Genomic DNA, 26,101 nt, shown 5'->3' with positions numbered 1-26,101 from the left:
AATTAGCATCCACAAGATGGAGTACTAGACATTTTCTCTAATATTAATGACCTTTTAAACCTCTCTACAGTAAAATTATATGCAAGAAATAAAGCAATCACACTGTTTCCCATGATCTAAGAAGCCACAAAGAAACCTGTTGAGGTTGCAATCTAATAAGCTAACAGCAGATATAATTAAATCTCAGATCTCAAATATCTCGAGTTCCCATGTTCTGGCAGGCCTATAGAATCCAAACCATGCAACAGAACAATTGTCCTGCACCCCTCAATCCCACGCAGCAAAAATAGATAAAACATAACATAACATAAAATATAATGTAACAAAAGCAGAAGCTTTCTCTGCATGAAACAATAGTGTTCTCGCTGTAGCACAGCTGTGCTCCATCAGAGAACTAAAGAATAAAGAGAGACAGAATGAGTATGTGTGTAGGAACTAGCATCCAGCTGAGACCAGTTTTGTCTAACCAAAAGTTAGTTGAGCACTGTGAGAAGTAAATTATCCACTCAGTATGAAAAGAGGTTGAGATTACTGAGGCCTCAAAGAAGAAAGCTGTAAAAGAAAATATTTCTATACAAAACACAAAATATAATCTCTAAAGATATACTGAGACAACTTATGGATTTGAGGTTTTTTGAGAAGAACACAAGAAAAAAACCATGAACACCAAAATGAAAGAAGTACAAAAATATTTAAAATTTCTTAAGAAAACAAGTGCCACTAAAAATAATCTACAGATCATCTTCAGAAACACCATATGCTGCCAAGTCTCAAGATATACAATGGTTTTAGTTAACAATCTCAATCTCAATGACAACAAAAGTTGCAATCTACCAGAAGAAAGACCTTCAAATATAAAGGAAATCTGAACAGTGCAAGATTGTTTTGCCCCTACCAGAAATTGTAGAAGGGAATGAAACATGTTGAAGAGGAAATGAACTCAAGATGAAATTCAACAAATCTAAATTTACTTATCAACAGAAAAGATGGTCAGTAAAAGAGATATGAAATATTGTTATGAATTAAACAAGACATAATATGGGTTATTTGCTATGCAAATACCCAAAATATCAGACATACAACAAAGGCACACAAATACAACCACCAAGACACAAACAAAATTAAATAAATTATCCTATGGTTGTGGTTGGATGGTGAGAGGGACTGGAAAGAGAAAGAGACAGAGTTATGGTGCTAAAAATCTATCACCAGTAAAATAGCAAGAGATTTGGTACTTTTATTCTCATTTAGTATTCTATACTAAAAGTATAGAAGGAGAAAAGAATGAACAAGGCAAAACAGGCTTTTTGAAACACCATGAGCCATAATTCAAAGTGTACCTACAAGTGAATCTTAAGGTTTTTCTCATTCTCAAGAATGAGAAGACAAGTTAGATGGTTTTATGAGTGAAATGAAATAAACTGAGGAAACAAAGTCCAAGGAATGCAATTTATTGTTAAGGCATGCAGTTGTAAAACAAATCAGTACCAAGGTTCTTTAGTAGGCACAAGGATCCTGAAATGAGGTTCACAAAGGTTATTTTTAGATTTTGGACATTACAGTGAGTGGGAATTATATCAATCTGCATTCTGCAAACAAGCCATTTAGAGATACAATAACTGGTTTCCTTAAAATAACAGATTTAGAGAAAAAAATCCTACTAAACTAAGCTCAGGGACATAAAATTTAACAACTATACAAATTGTCAGCAATGACATAAAGTGGAATTAATTTAATTCTCTCACTGTGAAAATAGGATGCATCCCTAGTCAAACCAAAAGTAAATGATGAAGAGAAAATAACTTCTGTAATAAGAGAAAGAGACAAAATACCTAGGGGTGAACATAGACTAGTGAAAAACCAAGAAGAATTGGGGCAGAACAGGAGTCCTCCTGAGACAACCCAAGAAGACCCAAAGAACTCAGGCTGGGGATTAACCCTGTGAAGCACAAACACCTGCAAGCTAACTCTCTATAAAAAGCAAATGGGAATCTCTAGGGATGACTGGGGTTGGTTGAAGCAGGAACCACAGAAAGTTTTACCTCCTAGACAGCCTGAGGAGTTAAGAGTCTGAATGCAGGAAGACTGAGGAAACCTCAAATTATCAAGAAGGCCAGACCAACAGTGCAGCAGAGATTGCCCTAAGTGAGAAGGAACCAGTACACAAATTGGTGAGTACTGAACTAATGGGGCAGGGAAGCTGCTGGCTGCAGGCACTTGCAGGAGGGGAGGAACTTTTGGAGTTTCAAGTCAGAGTGGAAAGCTGAAGTGAAGCTAGGGGCACCATCCCATTCACATCCTCCCCTCTTAACTCTACCCCCCCACACAATTAGAGGTGCTTAAGTTAATACTTCTCATTTTTAAAAAATGAATAGGAAAAGAAAAAAAAACAACTATAGAAACGATTCCCTATAATGGGAATAGGGAAAATGAGGGTTCATCTTCAGAGGAGGATGGTAAAGTACCAAAAAAACTAAACAAACAAAAAAATTTTTTATCTCAAAGACTAACATTAAATAGCTCCCTGCCCAGAGAGAATGTATAGAACTCAAAAAGACTTTAAAAATCAAATGAGAGATATTAAAGGGGCAGAGTCATGATGGTAGAGTGAAGGCGCAAGATGTTGAGATGGAGGCGGGAAGCTCCTCAAGCTTTCCCAGTTTCCTTTGAAAACCATATGAAACCAAGCATCTGAAACAATCTGATGGAATTAAACTATTCTCTAGCTCATGATGATTGGGAAGGACTTCAAGAAAGATCAGTCTTACTGGGGTGAAAGGAGTGTTTAATTCAGCTCAGATGGTTCAGAAAAGCCAGGGGAAGAGTCTTAATCACAGCTTCTGACCAGCAACTGAGATCATAGGTGCTAGTTCATTAGCATAGTGACAATGAGGCAGCTCTCCAGTCCCAGTTCAGAAGCCTGGGAAACAGTCTACTTCCTAGACAAAGCAAGCCAGACTACCCAATGTAAGCAAGATGCTGTGATCAAACTCAAGGCTAAGAACAGCACAAGAAGCTTGGGACAGTGTCCCCTGCACTCCAGGAGCAGAATTTGACCTCTAAAGTCACAAAATAGGAAAAAGAAAGAGAATGAGCAGGAAACACAAAAGAACTTTTACCTACAGAAAGCTACTATAGTTACAGGGAGAATAAAAACACAAACTCGGAATAAAATGCCAACATGGGAAATCTCAAAGGGTGATATGAATTGGTCTCAAGCCCAAAGAGCCTTCTTGGAAGCACTCATAAAAGATTTTAAAAAGTGAATAAAAGAAGTAGAAGAAAAAATGGGAAAAGAAACAATATGCAAGAGAAAGCCAATTATCTTGGAAAAGGAAGAACAAAAATTGACTGAAGAAAACAATTCCTTAAAAATACAATTGGCCACCACTACACCTGTCAGATTGGCTGAGATGACAGGAATAGATAATGATGAATGTTGGAGGGGATGTGGGAAAACTGGGACACTGGTACATTGTTGGTGGAGTTGTGAACGGATCCAACTATTCTGGAGAGCAATTTAGAACTATCCTCAAAAAGTTATCAAACTGTGCATACCCTTTGATGCAGCAGTGTTTCTACTGAGCTTATATCCCAAAGAGATATTAAAGGGAAAGGGAACTGTATTGCAAAAATATTTGTGGCAGCCCTTTTTGTAGTGGCCAGAAACTGGAAAATGAATGGATGCCCATCAATTAGAGAATGGCTGGGTAAAATGTGGTATGTGAATGTTATGGAATATTATTGTTCTGTAAGAAATGACCAGAAGGATGAATACAGAGAGGCTTGAAGAGACATGAACTAATGCTAAGTGAAATGAGCAGAACCAGGAGATCATTATACACTTCAATACTATATGAGGATCAATTCTGATGGAAGTGAATATCTTCGGCAATGAAAAGATCCAATTCAGTTCCAAGTGATCAATGATGAACAGAACCAGATATACTCAGAGAAAGAACACTGGGAAATGAATGTGGACTGCTTGCATGTTTGTTTTTCTTCCCAGATTATTTTTACCTTTCTGAATCCGATTTTTCTTGTGCAACAAGAGAACTGTACAAATATGTACACATATATTGTATTTAAGATACACTTTAACATGTTTAACATGTATGAGACTGCCTGCCATCTAGGGGAGGGGGTGGAGGGAAGGAAGGGAAAAAATAGAACAGAACTGATTGCAAGGGACAATGTTGAAAAATCACCCATGCATATGTTTGTCAATAAAAAGCTATTAAAAAAAAAAAAAAAAAAAGAATTAGGGCAAAAAAAAAATTCAATTGGCCAAATGCAAACAAGAGAAGAAAACACTTTGAAAAGTAGAATTAATCAAATGGAAAAAGAGATATACAAGTTAACTGAAGAAAATCATATGTTAAAAACTAGAACCTGGCAAATGGAAGCTGATGACTCTCTAAGTCTCATGACTTACCAAGAAATTAGTCAAAACAGACTAGAAAAAATTTTAAAAATAAAAGAAAATGTAAAATTCCTCACTGGAAAAAAGAGCTGACCTGGAAAATAGATCCAGAAGAGATGATTTTAAAATTATTGGTTTACCTGAAGACCATGACCAAAGAGTCCTAGATAACACATTTCAAGTGAACAGCAAGGAAATCTGCCCTGATATGCTAGAACAATAAGGCAAAATAGTCATTGAAAGAATCCATCAAACACCTATCTCCAGATACCCCACAAGAAAAACCAAAAAAACCCCACCAAAAACATTATTGTAAAACTCTAGAACTGTTATGGGCCAGAACTCGAAATGAGCATTCTTACAATATGTTAAGTCAGTGGAATTGATGAGACAATGGTTATCTAGTTTAGCATGGTGCTTTATAATTCTCTAAGTTCAGTGTGATTGATTTAATCTTACAACAAATAATGGTTTCCTAGTGATATGATTGGTTTATACTCATTGTAGAGCATATAAGCTGAGACAAACTCAACCAAGGGAGCAGAGAAAGATTCATTCCATCATCCACCTTTGTGGTGGCTGGAGGCTGAAGCACAAATCCTTGGACTCAAGACTCACTTCATCTCACACCTATCCTCCTGCATTTTCTCCACTGAAACCAAGTCCCGAGGGAAGGCCACCAGAAAGTTAATTAAGCACCAGATGAAGGAGACAATAAAGACTTTTGGAATTTAACACCTGGCTATTCTTGAGGTGACTACTCTGCTGAAAAGAAGACTGCCTCCAAGACCTCCAAAAAACCACCAAGAACATTCCACACAACTATAATCTCAAGATAAAAATACTGCAAGCTGCCAGAAAGAAAAACAAAAAAACCCAACAACAACCCAATAACAACAAGAAACAATTCAATTATCAAGGAGCCACAGTCAGGATTACTCAAGATCTGACAGCTTTTACAATGAAGGCTAGAAGAGCCTGGAATACCATATTCCAGAAGCCAAAGGACAGCAACAGATAGTTTACCTCTCAGATCTTTGGAGAAGGAAAGAATATATGGCTAAAGAAGAATATTATAAAATGCAAAATAAAAAATAAAAAAATACAACTTTGATGGCATCAAATTAAAGAGGTTTTGCACAAACAAAATCAATGCAGCCAAGATTAGAAGGGAAGAAGAAAGCTGGGATAAAATGTTTATAGTAAGTGTTTCTCATAAAAGCTTCATTTCTAAAATATATAAAAAACTGAGTCAAATTTATAAGAATATAAATTATTTCCTAACTGATAAATGGTCAAAGAATATAAAGACAATTTTCAGATAAAGTCACTTATAGTCATATAAAAAAGCTATAAATTACTAGTAGAGGAATTCAAATTCAAACAAATTTGAAATACTACCTATACCTCTCCGATTGGCCAAGATGACAGGAAAAATAATAAAATGTTAGTGGGGATGTGGGGAAAACTGCAACTTCATTGTTGGTGGAACAGTGAAATGATCCAACCATTCTAGAGAGCAATTTGGAACTAGCCCAAAGAACTATAAAACTGTACATATCCTTTGATGCAGTAGTGCTACTACTAGGTCTATATCCCAAAGACATCAAAAAAGAGGGAAAAGGACCAACATATTGTTGTGGCAAAGAATTGGAAAATGAATAAGTGTCCATTAATTGGGGAATGGCTGAATAAATTATGTTCTATGAAAGTAATGGAATATTATTATTCTATAAAAAATGATGAGCAGGATGATTTCAGAAAGGCCTGGAAAGATTTACCTAAATTAATGCTGAATGAAACAAGCTGAACAAGGAAAATATTGTACATAAAAACAGCAAGATTGTGCAATGATCAACTATGATGGACTTACTTCTTCACAGTGATTCAGTGATCCAAAGCAACCCCAGTAAACTTTGAATAGAAAACACCATCCATATACAGAGAGAGAATTATGGAACTATGTTCACTTTTTTTCCTTATGATATTTTTTTTGTTCTGATCTCTCTCCCAACATGATTCACAAGGAAATATGTAAAAAAAAAAAATTAATGTACATGTATAATCCCCCCAAAAAAGTTGTTTCTACATGTAACTGAGGAAAATAAAAATAAAAAAAAAAATCAAATGAGATTGAGGAAAAAACTAAAATAAATAAATGAAAATCATGGAAAAAAGCTAATCAATTAGAAAAGGAAATAGAGTCTTAAAGAAGCAAATAATAGATCTGGAGAATAAATTAAAAAGAAAAAATGTAAGAATAATTAGACCATCTGAAAATTGGTAGAACATGAGGGGAAAGTAGAAATAGAAAAAAATCCACCAATCATGGCATCAAAGGGATCCTTTGCAAAAAAAAAAAAACAAAAGAATACTATTGCCAAATTTTGAAACTCCCAGATCAAAGGGAAAATTCTGCCAGAAACAAGAAAATAACAATTCAAATATATTGGAACTACAATTAGAATTGTACAGGACTTAGCAGCAGCCACAATAAAAGACTGCAAGTCTTAAAATCATACATACTAGGGGCAGCTAGGGGCAGCTAGATGGCACAGTGGATAGAGCACCAGCCCTGAATTCAGGAGGCCCCGAATTCAAATCTGGTCTCGGACACTTAACACTTCCTAGCTAAGACCCCGGGCAAGTCACTTAACCCCAGCCTCAGGAAAAAAAAAAAAAAAAAAAAAAAAAAGAAATCATACATACTAGCAATCAAAAGAACCAGACCTGTGGCTAAAAATATCATATCCAGCAAAATTATCCAGAGTTGAATGTAAAAGGGGACATTTAATGAATGTGCAGATTTTCAGGACTTTCTCTCAATCTAACAGAAATTTTTTTAACAGAAAATTTAACATTTTTTTCAAGGAACAATATGAACAAATTGTTTTGTCCTTTTTTTTTTTTTTAAACATGATAATGTAAGTTTTAACGTTGACATCAGTAATTGGGTAGCTCAAAAGAAAGACTGGGGCAGATTGAGTCTGATCTGACTAAAAAGCAAAACTGTCTAGAAAAAGGTAGAAATAGTAACTATGTTATGCAAATGAGGTACAGAGGAAGAATTGACATAGGAGGAGGAGGAAGGCTTATAGTTCTGAAAACTTAGTCATTATCAGAATGGGTTAAGTGGACAATACTATATATGTATCATGAAAGTTATAGCACCCTCCAAAATCAATAAATAAGGAGTGGGAGGGAGAAATAGGTGGAGGAGGAAGCAAATGTAAAGAAGATAGGGGAGGGATGCCTTAACATCTAAATTTATAAAGGAAAACTTAACAAAATTACAAAAAGACATAGATAGCAGTACAGTGGGAGAGTTTATTCCTTTCTGAGTTTCCAATTAACTTTAAAAAAAAAAAAAAAAAAGGAAAGTACTGAATTGAACAATTTGCTCAAGAAACTAAAGTTAAAAAAACTTGTGACATTTTAAAATTGGATCTTGATATTCATGTTTCTTAGCACCATATGAAACTTGAAAACTGACTACTTATTCCGGTAAAGAGATAATGCAAACCAATGCTAAAAGGCAGAAATATAATTTTAAAAAAATAGACTCCTATCACTTTAGCCAGGGCCTCACACCTAGATTGCCTCATACCTGGATTATCACAGTAACCTCATGGTTTTACCACTTCTGTTTCTCCCCACCCAATTCCTTTCTCATTGTCCATCAAAGTGATTTTTCTAAAGAGGTGTGATCATATCTTCCACTCTATTTAATAAACTCCAATAGCTTATTAGTGGTTTCAGAGTCAAATACAAAAACTGTTTTGCATTCAAAACTTTTATAATCTAGGGTAGTCCTACCTTTCTATCCCACTTATACATTAGCCTCCATCACATATTTTCCCCAACCAATGATGCTGGTCTCCTGGCTTATCCAGAAACAAGATCCTTCAATTCTCTTCTCCAGGCATTTCCTAACATCTACCTCTTGGCTTCTTTTAAGTCTAAACTAAAATCTCTTATTTCAAAGGAAGCCTTTCCTCTCCCCCTCAACTCTTGGGCCTTCCTTCTATTATTCTCTATTTATTTTGTAGATAGCTTGTTTGTACACATTTATTTGCTTGTGGTTTCCCCCATTAGATTCTGAACTCCTGGAAAGCAAAGACTGTCTTTTGCCTATTTTTTTTTTTTTTTATCCCTAGCAACTAACACAGTCTCTGGCATACAGTATGTTGCTTAACAAATGTTTATTGACAGAAAGGAGTCTTAAAAATGAACTTCTAAATGATCTCAATGGAAAAATAAAAATACAATAATTATGTATAAGTAAATGATGATGATGAAACAACATAATCAAAATTTTTGCAAAGCAGTACATGAAAGAAAATTATATCCTTATTAACATTCATCAACAAAATAGAAAAGAATTAACGAAGTATGTATGCATTTTTTAAAATTAAAAATACAACAAAAGAAACCTAATGTAAGCACAAAATGACTATTAAAATTTAGAGATAAAAAGACAAAGAGAAACAAGGAAAAAAATCTAAAGAAATGGTTAATGAAACTAAAAGCTGGTTCTTTGAAAAAACTAATAAAATTGATAAACCCTTATAAGGTCAGCTTGATTTAAGAAAGCAAAAAAATCCAATTAACAAAATAGCAAACAGATTAAGTCAAAGGGACAAAACCTGAAACCTTAAAAAAGATTTTCAGAATTTCTACATGTGGTAACGTGAACAAAACTGAAAACACAACTAAATAGATAAATACCTTCAATAACTTAAAAAAAAAAAAAAAAAAAAAGACCAGAGAGTTTAAATCATTCCATATTAGGGGGGAAAAAAAAATATCTGTGAAGCAACTGGCAGCATCTAAATGACTCACTAGATAGAACTAGACCCGGATTAAGGAAGCCTTAATTCAAATCCAGCCTCAGACAATAAGTAGCTGATGATCCTGAGCAACTGACCTGAAGGGATCAACTTAATATAAAAGAGACTATCACAGAAAAAAAACATCCTGGTCCAAGTGGCTTCATAGAAGAATCCAATCATCCCACACTACATTATTATATTAATCCGTGTAGAAAAGACCTATGACAAATCACCACACTCCTTTATGCTAATTAAATAAGCAAACAATAAAACTACACATTATAGGCATAGGGAGACCTAATTTTTTTTTTAACCTTTCCTTTTTTTTATTTTGTTAAAGCTTTTTATTTACAAAACATATGCATGGGTAATTTTTCAACATTAACCCTTGCAAAACCTTCTGTTCCAAATTTTCCCCTTCTTCCCCCCACCTCTCCCCTAGATGGCAGGTAGTCCAATATATGTTAAATATGTTAAAAATATATATTAAATCCAATATATGTACACATATTTATACAGTTATCTTGCTTCACAAGAAAAATTGGATCAAGAAGGGGGAAAAAAAAAAACCTGAGAAAGAAAACAAAATGCAAGCAAACAACAACAGAGTGAAAATGCTATATTGTGAAACCTACTTTTTAGAAATCTCTTAATATCTACCTAAAATCAAAACCACGTATCATATGCAATGAAGAAACACTTAAAAAGTTTTCTCATTAAAAACATGAATAAAGCAAAGATGCTCACTCTCCCACTATCATATGGCAGAATTTTAGAAAGCTAATAATAAAACAAAAGAAATATAAAATATTCTCTCTTTCATTCCATTCCTTCCTAGGTTCTACTCCAGACTCCACAGACTTCTTCCTTTATCTAGTAGCTTTCTCACCCTGAAAGATGCTTTTGAACTCTATATCTCCTTTCTCTGGTTAGCCTAGGCCAGCAGCTTTCCCTCTTTCATTCTTCTCTGGTCAAGTACATTCTCTCTTCCCATTCAAAAATTTTAGTTTATTTTTGTTTTCCCTCCATTAATATATAAGTTTCTTGATAAAAGGAACTGATTTGTATCCTCCTATATTTAGCATAATTGCCTGGCACACGGTAAGTTAATAAATCCCTGACTTTTATTTAATATTGTAATAACATAAAAGTGGGCATTTGTCCTTATTTGCTGATGACATGATATATTTCTATATCTATATCAATAAAAAAGTAAATACCATTCAAAATAATTACAAAATACACAAAATATTTGGGAACAAATCTGTCAAAGCACCCATCCTCATATAGATTTAATTACAACATAATCCTTAAAAAAATAAAGACTAAATATAGCTGGAGAAATGTGCAATGCTCAATTGAGTTGTAACAATGTAATAAAAATGACAATATTAAAGTTAATCTATATTTTTAATGCTATATCAAACTACCAAAGGGATACTTTACAGAAATAGATAGAATAACAAAATTCATTTGGAGAAACAAAATGTCATTCTATCAAAGGAAAACAATGAAAAGAAGGAGAGATGAAGAAGAAATTTAATTTCTAGGCCTCAAACTATCATGAAATCAGCAATTATCAAACCCTGGTTTGAAAAAAAAATGTATATACATACACACACATATACACAAACACATATGTATATGGAACACATATATATACACATACATAATACATATTTATTGATAAATTTACCAATCAACTCTCCGAAATACTTAGGATATAGTTAAATTTAATTTGTATTAGCATTTTCTCCACAACTTTAAGTCTAAACAACCAACAAAACAATTAATCAAGTTCTAAATTTGTAGCATTTAATTATCTCTGTAGTGTAAACACATACACTGAAAATTTAACAACTGGGATCTCCCAAGGCAGTACTGTTGGCTCTAACATATACCTGGTGGATTAATGAAAAAGACTAGTATTTTCATATCCACTATCTAATGTGATCCTTCCAACCTCACTTTATGAGATAAATATACCCAATATACATATAAGGAAACCAAGATCAGAGATGATGAGCTATTTGCTAAAGAAAAACACAAACAGTAAGGTTTAGGAAGCAGGAAGACATCCATTTAGGTCCCCTGTTCTTAGTGTCCAGGGTCTTACCAAGAAAAAAACATGAGAAACAGAAATTATTACTTCCAAAATTAAAACTAGATTTGGTAGTTATTGAAGAATTGCATGAAATGCTGTTCAACTATTAAAAAAAAAAAAAAAAAACTTGAATGAAAGGTAGCATGATAGAGACAGCACAATACAGTATCAGGAAAATGTTAATTCCTCAAGAGCAATGATTTTGCTTTTGTAACCCCACCTCCAACAAACAGTGCTTTTATAGAACAGATGCTTTATTAGTTAAGTTTAACTAATTAAGTTAACTTAATATAATGGAAAATAACACTGGTCTTGGATTCAAGAGATTTGAGATCAAATACAAGCTCTGATAACTTATTACTGGAGTGACTTTGATAACCTAACTTCCTAAAGTCTCATTTACCCCATTTGTAAAATGAAGATACCTGTAGTATGTTTCAATCAGCTATGGTTCAGATTTATAAAACACTATATCCCATCTCAGAAGCCACCTACTTTAACTTAAAACAAAACAAAACAAAACAAAAAGAATCTATTCTACAATCTATTTGAAAAGTCTTCATCACTTTTCTTGAATTTGCCCTACCATTCCCTTTTCCCAATGATAGAAAAATCACTTTACCTCATAAAGGTTTTTAGTCATTTTCAGTTGTGTCTGATTCTGTCATCCCTTTTGGGGGTTTCTTGGCAAGGATATTGGAATGGTTTGTATAACCCACTGCATTTCTCCACACTCTAGTTGCTGAGTTTACTTGCCTTACCCCAGCTCCAGATAAGTCTCTTTGTAACTTCTACCCATGGTTTCTACTTCTGACCTCTGTGATCAAATATAACAAATCTTTTTCTTCCATGTGAAAAATTTTCAGAAATTCAGGCAGTTATTGTTCCTAGTTTTCCCCATTCTCCCATATAAAAATAATCATTGCTACTATTATTACATTTGTGAGGAAGACTTTTTTTTTTTTTTTTAACATTGTTCCAAACCTTTTCTCCTTAAATCTCCCATAGTTCCTCTTTGCCCTTCAGCTGAAGACTTTCATGGATTTTTCTCTTCCATATTATGGATAAGTTTTTTTTAAAAATTTATTAATTTTATAATTATTTTTTTTGACAGTACATATACATGGGTAATTTTTTTTTTTTACACGACATTATCCCTTGTATTCACTTTTCCAAATTCTCCCCTCCCTCCCCTAGATGACAGGCAATCCCATATATAATAAATGTGTTACAGTATATCCTAAATACAATATATGTGTGTAAAACCAAATTTCTTGTTGCACGGTAAGAATTGGATTCTGAAGGTATAAGTAACCTGGGTAGAAGGACATAGTGCAAACATTTTATACTCCTTTACCAGTGTTCCTTCTCTGGGTGTAGCTGTTTCTGTCCATCATTAATCAACTGGAACTGAATTGGATCTTCTCTATGTTGAAGATAGCCACTTCTATCAGAATACATCTTCATACAATATCATTGTTTAAGTGTATAGTGATCTCCTGGTTCTGCTCATTTCACTCAGCATCAGATCATGTAAGTCTCTCCAAGACTCTCCTGCTGGTCATTTCTTATAAAGCAATAATATTCCATAACATTCATATACCATAATTTACCCAACTATTCTCCAATTGATGGGACTCCATTCATTCTCCAGTTTCTAGCCACTACAAAAAGAGCTGCCACAAATATTTTGGCACATACAGGTCCCTTTCCCTTCTTTGGTATTTCTTTGGGATATAAACCCAATAGTAGCACTGCTAGATAAAAGGGCATGCACAATTTGATAACTTTGTGGGCATAGTTCCAAATTGCTCCCCAGAATGGCTGGATTCTTTCACAACTCCACCAACAATGCATCAGCGTCCTAGTTTTCCCACATCCCCTCCAACATTCACCATTTTTTTTTTCCTTTCATCTTAGCCAATCTGACAGGAGTATAGTGGTATCTCAGAGTTGTCTTAATTTGCATTTCTCTGATCAGAAGTGATTTGGAACACTCTTTCATGAGTGGATATAGTTTCAATTTCATCATCTGAAAATTGTCTATTCATATCCTTTGGCCATCTATCAATTGGAAAATGGTTTGATTTCTTATAAATTAGAGTCAGTTCTCTATGTATTTTGGAAATGAGGCCTTTATCAGAACCTTTAACTGTAAAAATATTTTCCCAATTTGTTACTTCCCTTCTAATCTTGTTTGCATTAGTTTTGTTTGTACAAAAGCTTTTTAATTTGATGTAATCAAAATCTTCTATTTTGTGATCAATAATGATCTCTAGTTTTCCTTTGGTCATAAATTCCTTCCTCCTCCACAAGTCTGAGAGGTAAACTATCCTATGTTCCTCTAATCTATTTATGATCTCATTCTTTATGCCTAAATCATGGACCTATTTTAATCTTATCTTAGTATATGGTGTTAAGTGTGGATCCATATCTAATTTCTGCCATACTAATTTCCAGTTTTACCAACAGTTTTTTTCAAATAATGAATTCTTATCCCAAAAGTTGGTATCTTTGGGTTTGTCAAAAACTAGATTGCTATAGTTGTACCCTGTTTTGTCCTGTGTACCTAATCTGTTCCACTGAGCAACTAGTCTATTTCATAGTCAATACCAAATGGTTTTGGTGACTGCTGCTTTATAATATAGCTTTAGATCAGGTACAGCTAGACCACCTTAATCTGACTTTGTTTTCACCTTAATCTGACTTTGTTTTCATTAATTCCCTTGAAATTCTCGACCTTTTATTCTTCCATATGAATTTTGTTGTTATGGGTAAGTTCTTACCATTCACACTTATGTTTGCTAATTGTATATTTCCCTCTATCCAGTCTGTCGTCTTATTTTTTTTCTCTCATATTTCTTCCTTCTTTACAAATAAAAACTGGGATAAATATTCCCTTACCTAACTTATCCTTCCATTTTGGGCTCTTATCATTAGAATCTGAAGTGACTCCCATCCTCACTGCTCATTTTTTACTAAAGATTTGTACACTTTCTTTCTTTTGGTTAACAGTAATTAATAGGGAGTAAGTCACTAATAATGAAGTCAAAAACATTTTTAAACATCTATAGACAAGAACAGAGGCAATTTCAAAGGAACAGAGGTTCTTTTGAGTATAATATAGAATCCAATATATACATACACATATACATGTAAGTAATATGAAACTGAGATTCATGGTTTCATATAGAATTGTGTTGGGAATATATGATTGTAATGCTTGCTCTCACAAGAGCTAGGAGATCCCTTCAATTCCAGAGCTTAGTAGTAGAGCTAAAGCCAATCTAAGTCTAGAAACAACATACTATGCCCCCAGAAGCAGGGTGCTACCAAACTGCATAAAGGGGAACAAACTAGCTGAAGTCAGAAAAATGAAACAGCTTAAAACTTGTATGTAAGGTCAGGCCCAGAGTCTAACTTAAAAGCACTTAAAAGATGGGACAAGCCAATCTTTAAAAAATAAACAAACCACTGAATGAATAAACGAATGAATAAAAAGGCTATATTGGGGGCATAAACTGTACTAAGAAGATAAGATCTCTATTCAAGGTGGAGGTAACAGTAACAGTGACAAGGAGAAATTTTATTTTCTTTGAGAATAATCTTTTTAATACAATAGATAATGAATCTCAAAATACTTGAGGGAATTACAAAAGGGCAGTGACTTAGCTTTAGGTCACCAAGTTCAAAGAAGTAACATCCTTAAAGACCTAGCAAATATAATTACAAAATTACACCATTCTTTTATGTATTTATCTGTATTAATCTGGGACATTTGTTTTCTCTACTTCTATACTACCTTTTCTTATTTTTCATATTCTTTTAAAAATTAATAATTCAGGGGCAATTAAGTGATATAGTGGATAGAGTACCAGCCCTGGTAGGAGGACTTGAGTTCAAATGTGACCTCAGACACTAAATACTTATTAGCTGTGAGATTCTGGGTAAGTCACTTAATCATTTGTCACAAAGGATTGAAATGAATGAACAACAACAAATACTAATGGGGAATGCCATAGAATTAGAATGACTGCCTTTCAGCAAAGTATTTTTTAAAAGTCTCTGTAGTGTGAGGGCAAATGATAGCTAAAATTAGTATTAAATAAGATTTGAATATTGAGATTACACATGCATAATACACATACAAATTATTTATCCTCTGATTCCAGAATATTACTCCCTATCCAGTAAATTTTAATGCTATTCTTATGGACAAAATAGTAAGACCAAGATTAAATGAATGTACAATTTCTCAAATCTAGCTGAAGGACCAACCCTTTAAAAAGACTAGCAGCTTAATTCATCAGTATTATTAAATTCCTTTAAATACTGTCTTTAGCTTCATGCTATTCAACATTATTTTTTTTAATCCAAGATATGAATGACAATGCACATTCTAGAGAATATTTGTTATATCTAAAGAAGACATGTATCTGAGAATAGAGGTAACATGTTGGAATGGTACAGAATTACTGGTCAATTAGTTTAATACAGATAAATATAAAATTTTATATTTGGATAAAAATAATCAACACTTACAAATACAAAATAGGAGAGACTACATAATAGTTCTTAAATCTAAGGGAAGAAGGAGTTACTAAAAGCTTGTAAACTCAAGATCAGTTAAAAGTATTAACATTCAACAAATATTTTTTCCCTTAAAATTATTTAATATTTTCCCCCAGTTACATTCAAAACAATTTTTTTACATTTGTTTTTAAGATTTGAGCTCTAGATTCTCTCCCTTACTCTCACCTATAATTAAGAAACCACATGTGAAGTTATGCAAAATATTTCTTTTCTTTTCTTTTTTTTTTTAAATATTTCCATAAAAGTCAAGTTGTGAAAGAAAACATGGATCTCCTACCCTAAAGAAAATCAAGAAAAATTAAGTTTGAGAGAAAGAAAAAAAGATAGAATGCTTCAACCTGTATTCAGATCAAATTAGTTTTTTCTCTGGATATGGATAGGATTTTTCATCATAAGTCCTTCAGAGTAGTTGTGGATGATTTGTACTATTGAGAATAACAAAGTCATTTACAGCACATCAATCTAGAACATTGCTATTACTTCATATACAGCATATTTCACTTGTATATGGAGTACTTCCCAGGTTTTTTTTTTTTTCTTGAGAGCATACTGTTCAACAGTAATATTCCATCAAAAATACATACCATAATTTATTGAGCCATTCCTCAATTGATGGGCATCCCCTCAATTTCTAAGATATTTTTTCTACTGAGAGCTAATATGAATATTTTTTTGTATATATAGCTCATTTCCCTGCCCCCCCTTGCTTTTTTCAAGTTTCTTTTGGTATTCATGCCTAGTAGTGGTGATATAAGTTAAAGGATATGCATGAATTTGCAGCCCTTTGGGCACAGATCATATCTTTTGATCATCCATCAATTGGGGCATGGCTCTTATTTTTTTAAATAAATAAAATGTTTATAAATTTGATTTGGTTCCTTTGAGAAATGAAGCCTTATCAGAGAAACTTGCTTTGGAATTTTTTTTTTTTACAATTACTATTGCTAATTATATTTTCTCCCATTTATTCTCTTTCCTTTCACCCTGTCCCTCTTCAAAAATGTTTTGTTACTGAGCATTCCCTCCCCCAATATGTGCTCTCTTTTATCACCTTCTCCCTAGTCCCCTATCCCACTGCCTCCTACTTTTCTGCAGGGTAAGATATTTTTTTTATACCCTTTATTGAGTATGTGTGTTATCTATTTGAGCCAATTGTCATCAAAGTAAGGTTCATTCACTCCTCCCCTCTCCCTCTCTTCCCCTTCACCATAAGTTTTTTTCTTGCCTCTTTTTTTTTTTTTAATGGCAGATAATTTGCACCATTCCACTTCTCCCTTTCCCTTTCTCTCAGTACATTCTTCTCTCATCCCTTAATTTCATCATTTAAAAAAAGAGATACTATCCCTTCGTATTCAACTCATACCTGTGTCCTTTGTCCATACATATTCCTTCTAACTGCCATAAGTTCTAAGGAGTTATAAGTCTCATCCTCTCATGTAAGACTGTAAACAGATAAACTTTATTAAGTCCTTTATGATATCACTTTCCTGATTACCTTCCTTAAATTTCTCCAGAGTTCTGTATTTAAAAATTAAATTTTCCATGTAGCTCATCTTTTCATCAGGAATGCTTGGAAATTCTGTTTCAGTGAATGATCACATTTTCTTCTTAAGAATTATCTTCAGTTTTGCTATATAGGTGATTCTTGGTTGCAATCCTAGCTCCATTGCTTTCCTGCACATCAAAATCCAAGCCCTACTCTCTTTTAATGTAGAAGCTGCTAAATCTTGTGTTATCCTGACTGTGGTTCCCCTATACTTGAATTACTTCTTTCTGGATGCTTGCAACATTTTCTCCTTGACCAGGGAGTTCCAAAAATTGGTTATAACATTCCTGGGAATTTTCATTTTGGGATTTCATTCAGGAGGTTACTGATAGATTCTTTCAATTTCTACTTCACCCTTTGATTTTAGAATATCAGAAGTTTTCTTTGATAATTTCTTAAATGATGACATCCAGGCTCTTTTTTTTAATGACTTTCAGGTAGATCAATAATTTAAAAATTCTCTCCTGGATCTATTCTTCAGGTCAGTTGTTTTTCCAATGAAATATTTCACATTTTTTCTAATTTTTTTTTGTTTTGCTTTATTGTATCTTAATTTTTCATAAAGTTATTAGCTTCCATTTGCTCAATTCTATTTTTAAAGAATTATTTTCCTTAGCAAGCTTTTGTAGCTGCTTTCCCAATTGGCCAATTTTGCTTTTTTAAGGCATTCTTCTCATTAGCTTTTTTATCTCCTTTTGAGCCTTTTTCAATTCTTTCCCTAATTTTTTTTTCTCTCTCTCTTAATTGATTTTCAAAGTCCTTTTTGAGCTCTTCCATGGCCTCAGCCCAATTCTTATTTTTCTTGAAGGCGCTGAATGTAGGAGCTTTAACTTTGTTATAATTTTCTTAGAGTACATTTTGATCTTCCTTGTCACCATAATAACTTTCAATGGTCAGAAACTTTTTTTTTTACTCTCTATTTATTTTCCTAGCTTATTAAAATGATTTTAACTCTTCGTTAAAATAGGGCTCTGTTTCCAGAGTGAAGGGTGCACTGTTCTAGCTCTACTTACTTGCATATCTTTGAGGAACCCAGGATCACCTCAAAACCCCAAAAAGGAATCGGAGGAAGATTTCAATGGAAAAAGTTACAATTACATAGCTTAATTTTTAGTGGGCCAAATCTGGTTTTGGATTCTCCAAAAATAATTTGCCTGCTTTAAAAAAGAAGAAAACATGGAATGGAAGATAAAGCACTAAGAATATTTGTGGCAGCTCTGTAGTGGCCAGAAACTGGAAACTGAATGGATGCCCATCAATTGGAGAACGGCTGGATAAACTGTGGTATATTAATATTATTGAATATTATTGTTGTGTAAGAAATGACCAACAGGATGATTTCAGAAAGGCTTGAAGAGACTTACATGAACTGATGCTGAGTGAAATGAGCAGGACCAGGAGATCATTATATATTTCAACAACAGTACTATATGATGATCAATTCTGATGTACTTGGCCATCTTCAACAATGAGATGAACCAAATCAATTCCAATAGAGCAGTAATGAAATGAACCAATTACACCCAATGAAAGAACTCTGGGAGATGACTATGAACCATTACATAGAATTCCCAATACCCCTATTTTTGTCCACCCGTATTTTTGATTTCCTTCACAGGCTAATTGTACACTATTTCAAAGTCTGATTCTTTTTGTACAGCAAAATAACTGTGTGGACATGTATACATATATTGTATTTAGCTTATACTTTAACATATTTAACATGTATTGGTCAACCTGCCATCTGGTGGAGGGGATGGGGGGAAGGAAGGGAAAAATTGGAATAAAAGGCATGGCAATTATCAATGCTGTAAAATTATCCATGCATGTATCTTGTAAATAAAAAGCTATAATAATAATAAAAAAGAAGATAAAGCATTAGACTTATAAGAAAGTTAAGATTCAAATCATACATCAATGCTATGAGTTATGTGACCCTGAGCCAGATCTCTATGTCTCCTTTTACTTATCTGTAAAATAAGGAGGTTGGATTCAATGCCCTATTCAATTAAATCCTCTAAATCTATGATCTTATGATAATGGTTGAATTGATTGGTTGAGAAATAGCACATAGAAAAGTTAAGGAGAAAGAATCTAGGTTCTCAGTGAGAGTAATATTGAAATGGTTAAATTGTTCAGATTGGGGATATCAATCAAGTATAAACCAGGCAAATATAGCAAGAACAACTAAAGGAACAGACAAATTGAGAGGTGTTTGTCAGGATCAAAAATAAATACACCTCTTAGAGAAGATAGAGACAATTAGATGTTAGAAATGGAGCAATATTTTAATGAAAAGGTATTAAAAGAGGTGTTAAAACTGAGATTCACAACCAGATATCTGGAAGAAATGATTCAGAGCCTAACAGAATTTACATCTAAAAAAAAAAATCATTTTGGATATTATAAAATCTTTTTCCTAATGACTTAAAAAAATTTAAGCTACTGTAAACAAACATTCAGTGAATGACAGCAATTATAACTTCAATATACAAACCAAAGTTTTCATTTCAAATTCAATTATCCAAAATCACATAGTGTTTTTAATGTTCCTTGTTTAGTCAAGCAATGTCACCTCTTGACAGTTAAGAAAGCAATATGGGGAAATTTCTAGCTTTCATCTATCTCTTCTAGAAAAAAAAAAAAAGGGAAATTATTGCTATTTTTAAAATTTAGTTTTCAAGATAATCATTTGTATAAGTTATTTTTTCTTCATTGATTTTTATTATAGTACCTATGCCTCAACCTTGACTGGACCAGACTTCTATAGAATCAAGTAAAAATTATCTGCAATTCCATCCATTCTCAAAGTTTTCTCTCCTTAGAGAGCATTCATACATGCAAAAGAGTGATTATATTTCCTGGCAGATAAAAGTAAAACTATTTAATTTTTTTTGGTAGGTGGGGAGTGGGATAAGGAAGGTAAAGTAGACACTGGATAAACTAAAACAAAGTCAAACGAGAGAATAGAGCTTTCCCGCATGAAATGGTTTGAGGGATTTACGAATCTGTCATCTCTTTTCCTCATATTATACAAAATCCAATGAACAAAAGAATTGTAATTCTACATTCACCATTTCCATTTTTGTCAAAATACCTAGACTAGTGGCTTACTCTATCAAGTCTGGGCACTATTTGTTGTTGACTGTCAGTAATAACGTGGGAGCCAACTTATCAGAGCTCAATTGCCCTTATTCCCGGTAGGCCTTTTTAACTGTAACATAACATACCATAACATAACCAAGTAACATAACAAACTTCAAATGCATCAAATATTATAAATAAAACTTAAAAAAAAACAAAACCCAGAATTTATCATGAGTATAGTTTTCCCTACTGTTTTGCTAGTCAAGAATTTATTAGAGATGAAGTGTCTGAGTTTGATTATATTTAATCTAAAATAAAATTAACAAAACAATCAAATAAAGATTAAAAAAAGAAAATCAACAGAGTAGGGGAAATGTTCACAATTAATGAAGCTTCATCTTATTAAGGAATTATCTTTAGTTATATTTACCTGTAGAAATTCCTTAAATTACCCATAAATGAAATATATATATATATATAAAATAGTTTTTATTTACCAGATAAATGCATGGGTAATTTTATAACATTAACAATTGCCAAACTTTTTGTTCTAATTTTTCTCCTCCTCCCCCCCAGATGGCAGGCAATACATGTTAAATATGTTAAAGTATAAATTAAATACAATATATGTATACATGTCCAAACAATTGTTTTGCTGTACAAAAAGAGTTAGACTTTGAAATAGTGTACAATTAGCCTGTGAAGGAAATCCAAAATGCAGGCGGACAAAATAGAGGAATTGGGAATTCTATGTAGTGGTTCATATTCATCTCCCAGAGTTCTTTTGCTGGATGTAGCTGGTTCAGTTCATTACTGCTCTATTGGAACTGATTTGGTTCATCTATCTCATTATTGAAAATCGCTACATCCATCAGAATTGATCATCATATAGTATTGTTGTTGAATATACAACAATCTTCTGGTCCTACTCAGAAAATTTATATTTTAAATAACTAGAGCTGAAAAGGGGTTAAAAGTGTCTTTAAAAGGCAGGGGGGGGGGGTTTATTAGAGAAAAAGAAATGTAAATTTCACTTTTTAACCACAACCAAGGAGCTACTGATCTAAAGAAGTCTCTACTTACACAAAACAAACAAGCAAAAAAAAAAAAAAAAAAAAAAAAAAAAAGTATTAAAAAAAGAAAAGACTATATTGTCAGGAAAACTTACAGATATGGGGAGAAGGGACCAAGAACCCCCCAGTAAGGGTCCATTCCTGTGATTATATTAGAATGCATATCAGTTTCACAAAAGAGGACAGATACAAGTTAAGAGTGAATACAGCAGAAACCTTCTAGATGAATACAAATGGCCAAGCAAGATTATTCCTCTGCTAGCCTAAGAAAAAAGGAATATGAGGTTTATAACTATGAATTTAGTGCTCAGTCAACTGTGAGCCACATAGGAAATAAAACCAAACCAGGAAAAGGTCAAATTCTTATCTTGTATCTCATTCATTCTAAAAAATGGAAGGGGGTGGGGAGAGAAATCAAATGAGCAGAAATTGCCCATCATTTAAAAAACAGTTTCTTCCCTCAAATACTATTTAACTTTTTAAAGTTGTTATCTTGTTCTACCAAGGAGCTGGTATAATTAAATGGACAAATTAAATGTAGAATGATGTGAATGGATTTTTAAGTATCAAATAAAAATGATATATATAATATACAGAATGCTGAATCTGAAAGAAACACACAATCTCCAATGGACAAATGATCAAAATCTAAAGACAATTAACAGACTTCAGAGCACACCTAAACACGTAAGAAATGTGCAGACAAACTAATAATGTAATGTTAAAAAAATAATTATTTAGTATTCTCCTTATATCTAATGGGTTCTGTGCCCAATGAATTTAGACTGATTCTTGAAAGTTTGTACATACAGGATAGCACCTATATAGAGACTTTTTCAGGTAGACAGATTTTATCAAAGTTGGTATTTCAGGGATTGTCAAGAAAGTATGGAAACCTCTATATCAAGTTAGGAAAACAAAAAATAGCAATTCTCCTTTCTATAGCAAAATGTTAGCTTCTATTAAAGTGATAAAATTAGTAAAGTTTGTAAAATATAATGTTGGGGCCACAAACACAAAATATTGTTAGTGGCAATGTAAATTATTTTCCAGAAAAATAAATGCATTAACCTGGCAATATGCTGCAGCAAAAATAAAAAAGCAAGCATAAAATTGATCTTTTTATGATCATATGATTTGATCTTTTATGGTTGCCAGGAACGTATTCCAATAATATAATCAAAAAGAAAAAAATCTTCAACAAGGATTTTTATCATTTGACTATATGTTAATAGTGAACCTTTGAAAACTAATTATATAAATAATGTATTTTGCCTCTTAGAATCCCTAAGCTCAGCTTAAGTACCACTCACTATAGGATATATTCCTGATTCCCTCCTTTAATTTCCCTCAAACTATTCTATTTTATAACTATTTTGTATTGATTTGTGTACATGTTATATCTCAGTTCTGGAGACCAGGGAAAGTTTTGGAATGTGTGTGGGTGTTTGTATTCCTAAGTACTGTGTAAGTCAAGAAAGAAGCACTTAATGAGTTATGCAATTTTACAAAATGACAAATATGAATGTCTATATAAAATAAAAAATGAATAAAGGAGAATTAAAAAAAAATATAGAATAGAAAATTGTAAATAATGGAAAGAGACATTAGTTGGAATCTCTGGTTCTCTTATTTCTTTTTTTTCTTTTGGCTGAGGCAATTGGGGTTAAGTGACTTGCTCAGGGTCACACAGCTAGGAAGCAAGTGTTAAGTCTCTGAGACCAAATTTGAACTCAAGTCCTCCTGACTTCAGGGCTGGTGCTCTATCCACTGCGCCACCTAGCTGCCCCTCTGTTATTTCTTAAAGAAGGCAAACTTGTCTTTTTCTGTGCTTCATTTTCATCTCACCAAGATGATCAAAAGAAAACTTACAGCTCATAAAAGACATCATTTTTATTCCGACTAAAAAAAAAAAAACTTAGCTAAACTTTATTTTAAATTGCATTTAAAGCACAATAAACTTTAAAATGAGAAGCAATAAAGTATGTGTATGTATATCTGTGTGTGTATGTGTGTATAATAGGTTACGTGTATGTGCATCTCAGCACTCTATTCAGGCTTTTATAAAAGTACAACCAGAACGCTCTGAAGTGATTAGTGTTAGGGATTAGCTGTCACTTATACTTCCAGTGATAACTGACAAAAAGTTTGCAAAGCTTTTATATCCATTATCTCGGCTGAACATTACAAGAGACTGTCGGGTTGGTCTCTTACTAGGTTTTTTTTTTTTTTTTTTAATTAAACTTATATGTGATTACAATGACAATTCCAAAAAGAATGACAATGCTAAATCTACTCAAATGAAGAAGAAAAAAAAAAACCTGGAAAATATATCAAGGAAATCCCTATAATTCACCTGTCAGGTTAAATAAAATTTGCTGGTAGAAAAGAGAATTGCAACATCGGGAAAGTGGCCGCACAAACCAAAGAGAAGCTGGAAAATTACAAAGATGTCACGTGTGACACTTTGAAACCCGCAAAATCTCGCACCGAACAGAGACAAGACGAGGTTGTACCAAGACACAAGTCCAGGAGAACTGTCCGTGTCTCAGCTCACGGGAAATCGCCCACAGAAGCTTCATCCGTGTCGGCTCCCCACAGGCTTGTTTCCAGGGAACATCCTCCCCGCTAGCAGGTCAAGCACCCCGCAGGGGAATCCCAGACGCTTTCCCACGCAGCTTCGTCTTAATTGCAGCCCCCAATTCCTGAGCCACAGGGAGCCAGCCGAAATATTATGCTCCTGGACCTGATTCCCCCCGGCCCCGTCCGAAGGCACAGCTCAGAATGCCCGTAAAAATAAGGACAAGGACGCGGGAGGGGGGGAAGGGGGTCAGAGAGGGAGGCCGGCTAGTGGCCAGGTGGGGAAGCCAGGGATGTAAGCAGGTAAGGAGGCGCGCCAGGCCGAGGAGAAGAGACGCGGAGGGTCCTTGCCGCCCTCACCTGCGTCCCAGGTGGGTCGGCCCCGGCCCGTCCCGGAAGTCCCTTACCTTGTCGCTGGTGCTCTCCGCTTCGTGGTCGCCGCCAGCGCCGTCTCCTTCGCGGGCCGCCGCCGAGGCCGCCGCCGCCCCCGGGCCAAGGCCGCCGCCCGCCCGGTGCCTCAGCTCTAATATTTTTCTCTCCCTCTCGCCCATGTCACCGTCCGCCCAGACACCTGGCTCCCCGCACCTCTCCCGGCCGCCGCCGCCGCCGCTCCGATCGCCGCCGCCCACGGATCCCCGAGCCTAGAGCCCCCGCGCCATGGAGCCCGCCCCTCCGCTGCTCCGGCCGGGGATGGAGTCGCGGAGCCGCCGCCGCCGCCGCCGCCGGGGTCACCCCCGAAACGGCATCAACGAGCGAGCGAGCGCGCGACGCCGCCGACGCCCTCGGCCCTACGCGAGTGACAGCCCCACGCGCTGCCTGCTGGCGTGGAGAGCCTGCGAGGAGCCTGGCCCGAGCAAGGGGACGCGGGGAGCCGCGGAGAGCCGCGGAGAGACGCGGCGCAGACAGACGCGAGCCAGCGGGCGCCGGTTGCCAGGTGCGCGTCTACACGTAGAGGCCCAGGTCCGCGGAGAAGAAGGAGAGGGGCGGGGCGAGGAGGAGGGGAAGTTGGAGGAGGAGGAGTGTCGTAGACTTTGGGTGCCCGCGGAGCCCTCCGCCGCACTCTCGGCCTCTTCCCGCGGTCACCCCCTTACCCCCGAGCTGAGATTCGGAGCCCCACGGGCCCCGCCCCCTCTGCAGAACGTCAGGCCCTTAGAGGCCACCCCCTAATCTCCAGGCGCTGCACTGCAGTTCGGAGAACGCAGCCCAGACCTGTCAGAGGCGGACCGAGGCGGAGACCCCGCCCACCATGACCCTCCTCTCCTTTTCTCTGGCAAAATAGCCAGGGAAAGGGGCCAAGGAAGACCTCCGGGAAGTGGGTGGTCGAGGGGCTGAGTCAGGTGGAGAATTTTGGGGGTGACCGCAGGCACGTGAGAAACACAGACTTGCAATGAGTTAAGTCACCCAGCAGGCACTAAGGCATAGACCTCATCAGTCTCCCCGATCCTTGGCATGATGGACAGCTGAGTGTTAGATGTTTTTGCACAGAACTCGTTGAGCAGGAATGACTTGAAAGGATCTCTGCAACTAACCCAGAGTCATGCCCTTGAACTAGAGGAGGCGAAGACGCTGCTCTGTGCTGGGTAATCACCGCCCAGTCTCACCTTGCCTTGTCATTCAGTGCCACATGAAATTAGGGTATAGGTACTTACAAAATTCACTTTGCAGGGGTGGGAAGAGCATGATAACAGCAGCAACAAAATAACGATTACAGAATGAGTAAGAGTCTGTTACAGTGGAAAAAACGGATTCAGATCCTGTGTGATCCTGGATAAATTAGTTAATCTTTTTAAGCCTCAATTGTTTCATCTGTAAAATGGAAATTGTAACATAACTTTATTATTTTGTTTTGAAGATAAAAGGAAA

General features: G+C 35.2%; 1 protein-coding gene across 1 annotated transcript in view; it reads right to left on the bottom strand.

The window, feature by feature from the left end:
- Positions 1–24,910, bottom strand: part of CDS1 (CDP-diacylglycerol synthase 1) — a 75,203-nt gene extending 50,293 nt beyond the window's left edge. Inside the window, exon 1 of the mRNA XM_074276159.1 lies at positions 24,646–24,910. Within this exon, the coding sequence (XP_074132260.1) occupies positions 24,646–24,789 (144 nt within the window). The 5' untranslated portion in view covers positions 24,790–24,910. The remainder of the gene's footprint in view (positions 1–24,645) is intronic.
- Between the last annotated feature and the right edge of the window lie 1,191 nt (positions 24,911–26,101).

The sequence above is a fragment of the Sminthopsis crassicaudata genome, chromosome 6, assembly GCF_048593235.1.
Source record: "Sminthopsis crassicaudata isolate SCR6 chromosome 6, ASM4859323v1, whole genome shotgun sequence".
Classification (NCBI taxonomy): Eukaryota; Metazoa; Chordata; class Mammalia; order Dasyuromorphia; family Dasyuridae; genus Sminthopsis; species Sminthopsis crassicaudata.
The sequence above is the reverse complement of the archived record's forward strand: the minus strand, read 5'-3'. Positions and strand labels throughout refer to the sequence as shown.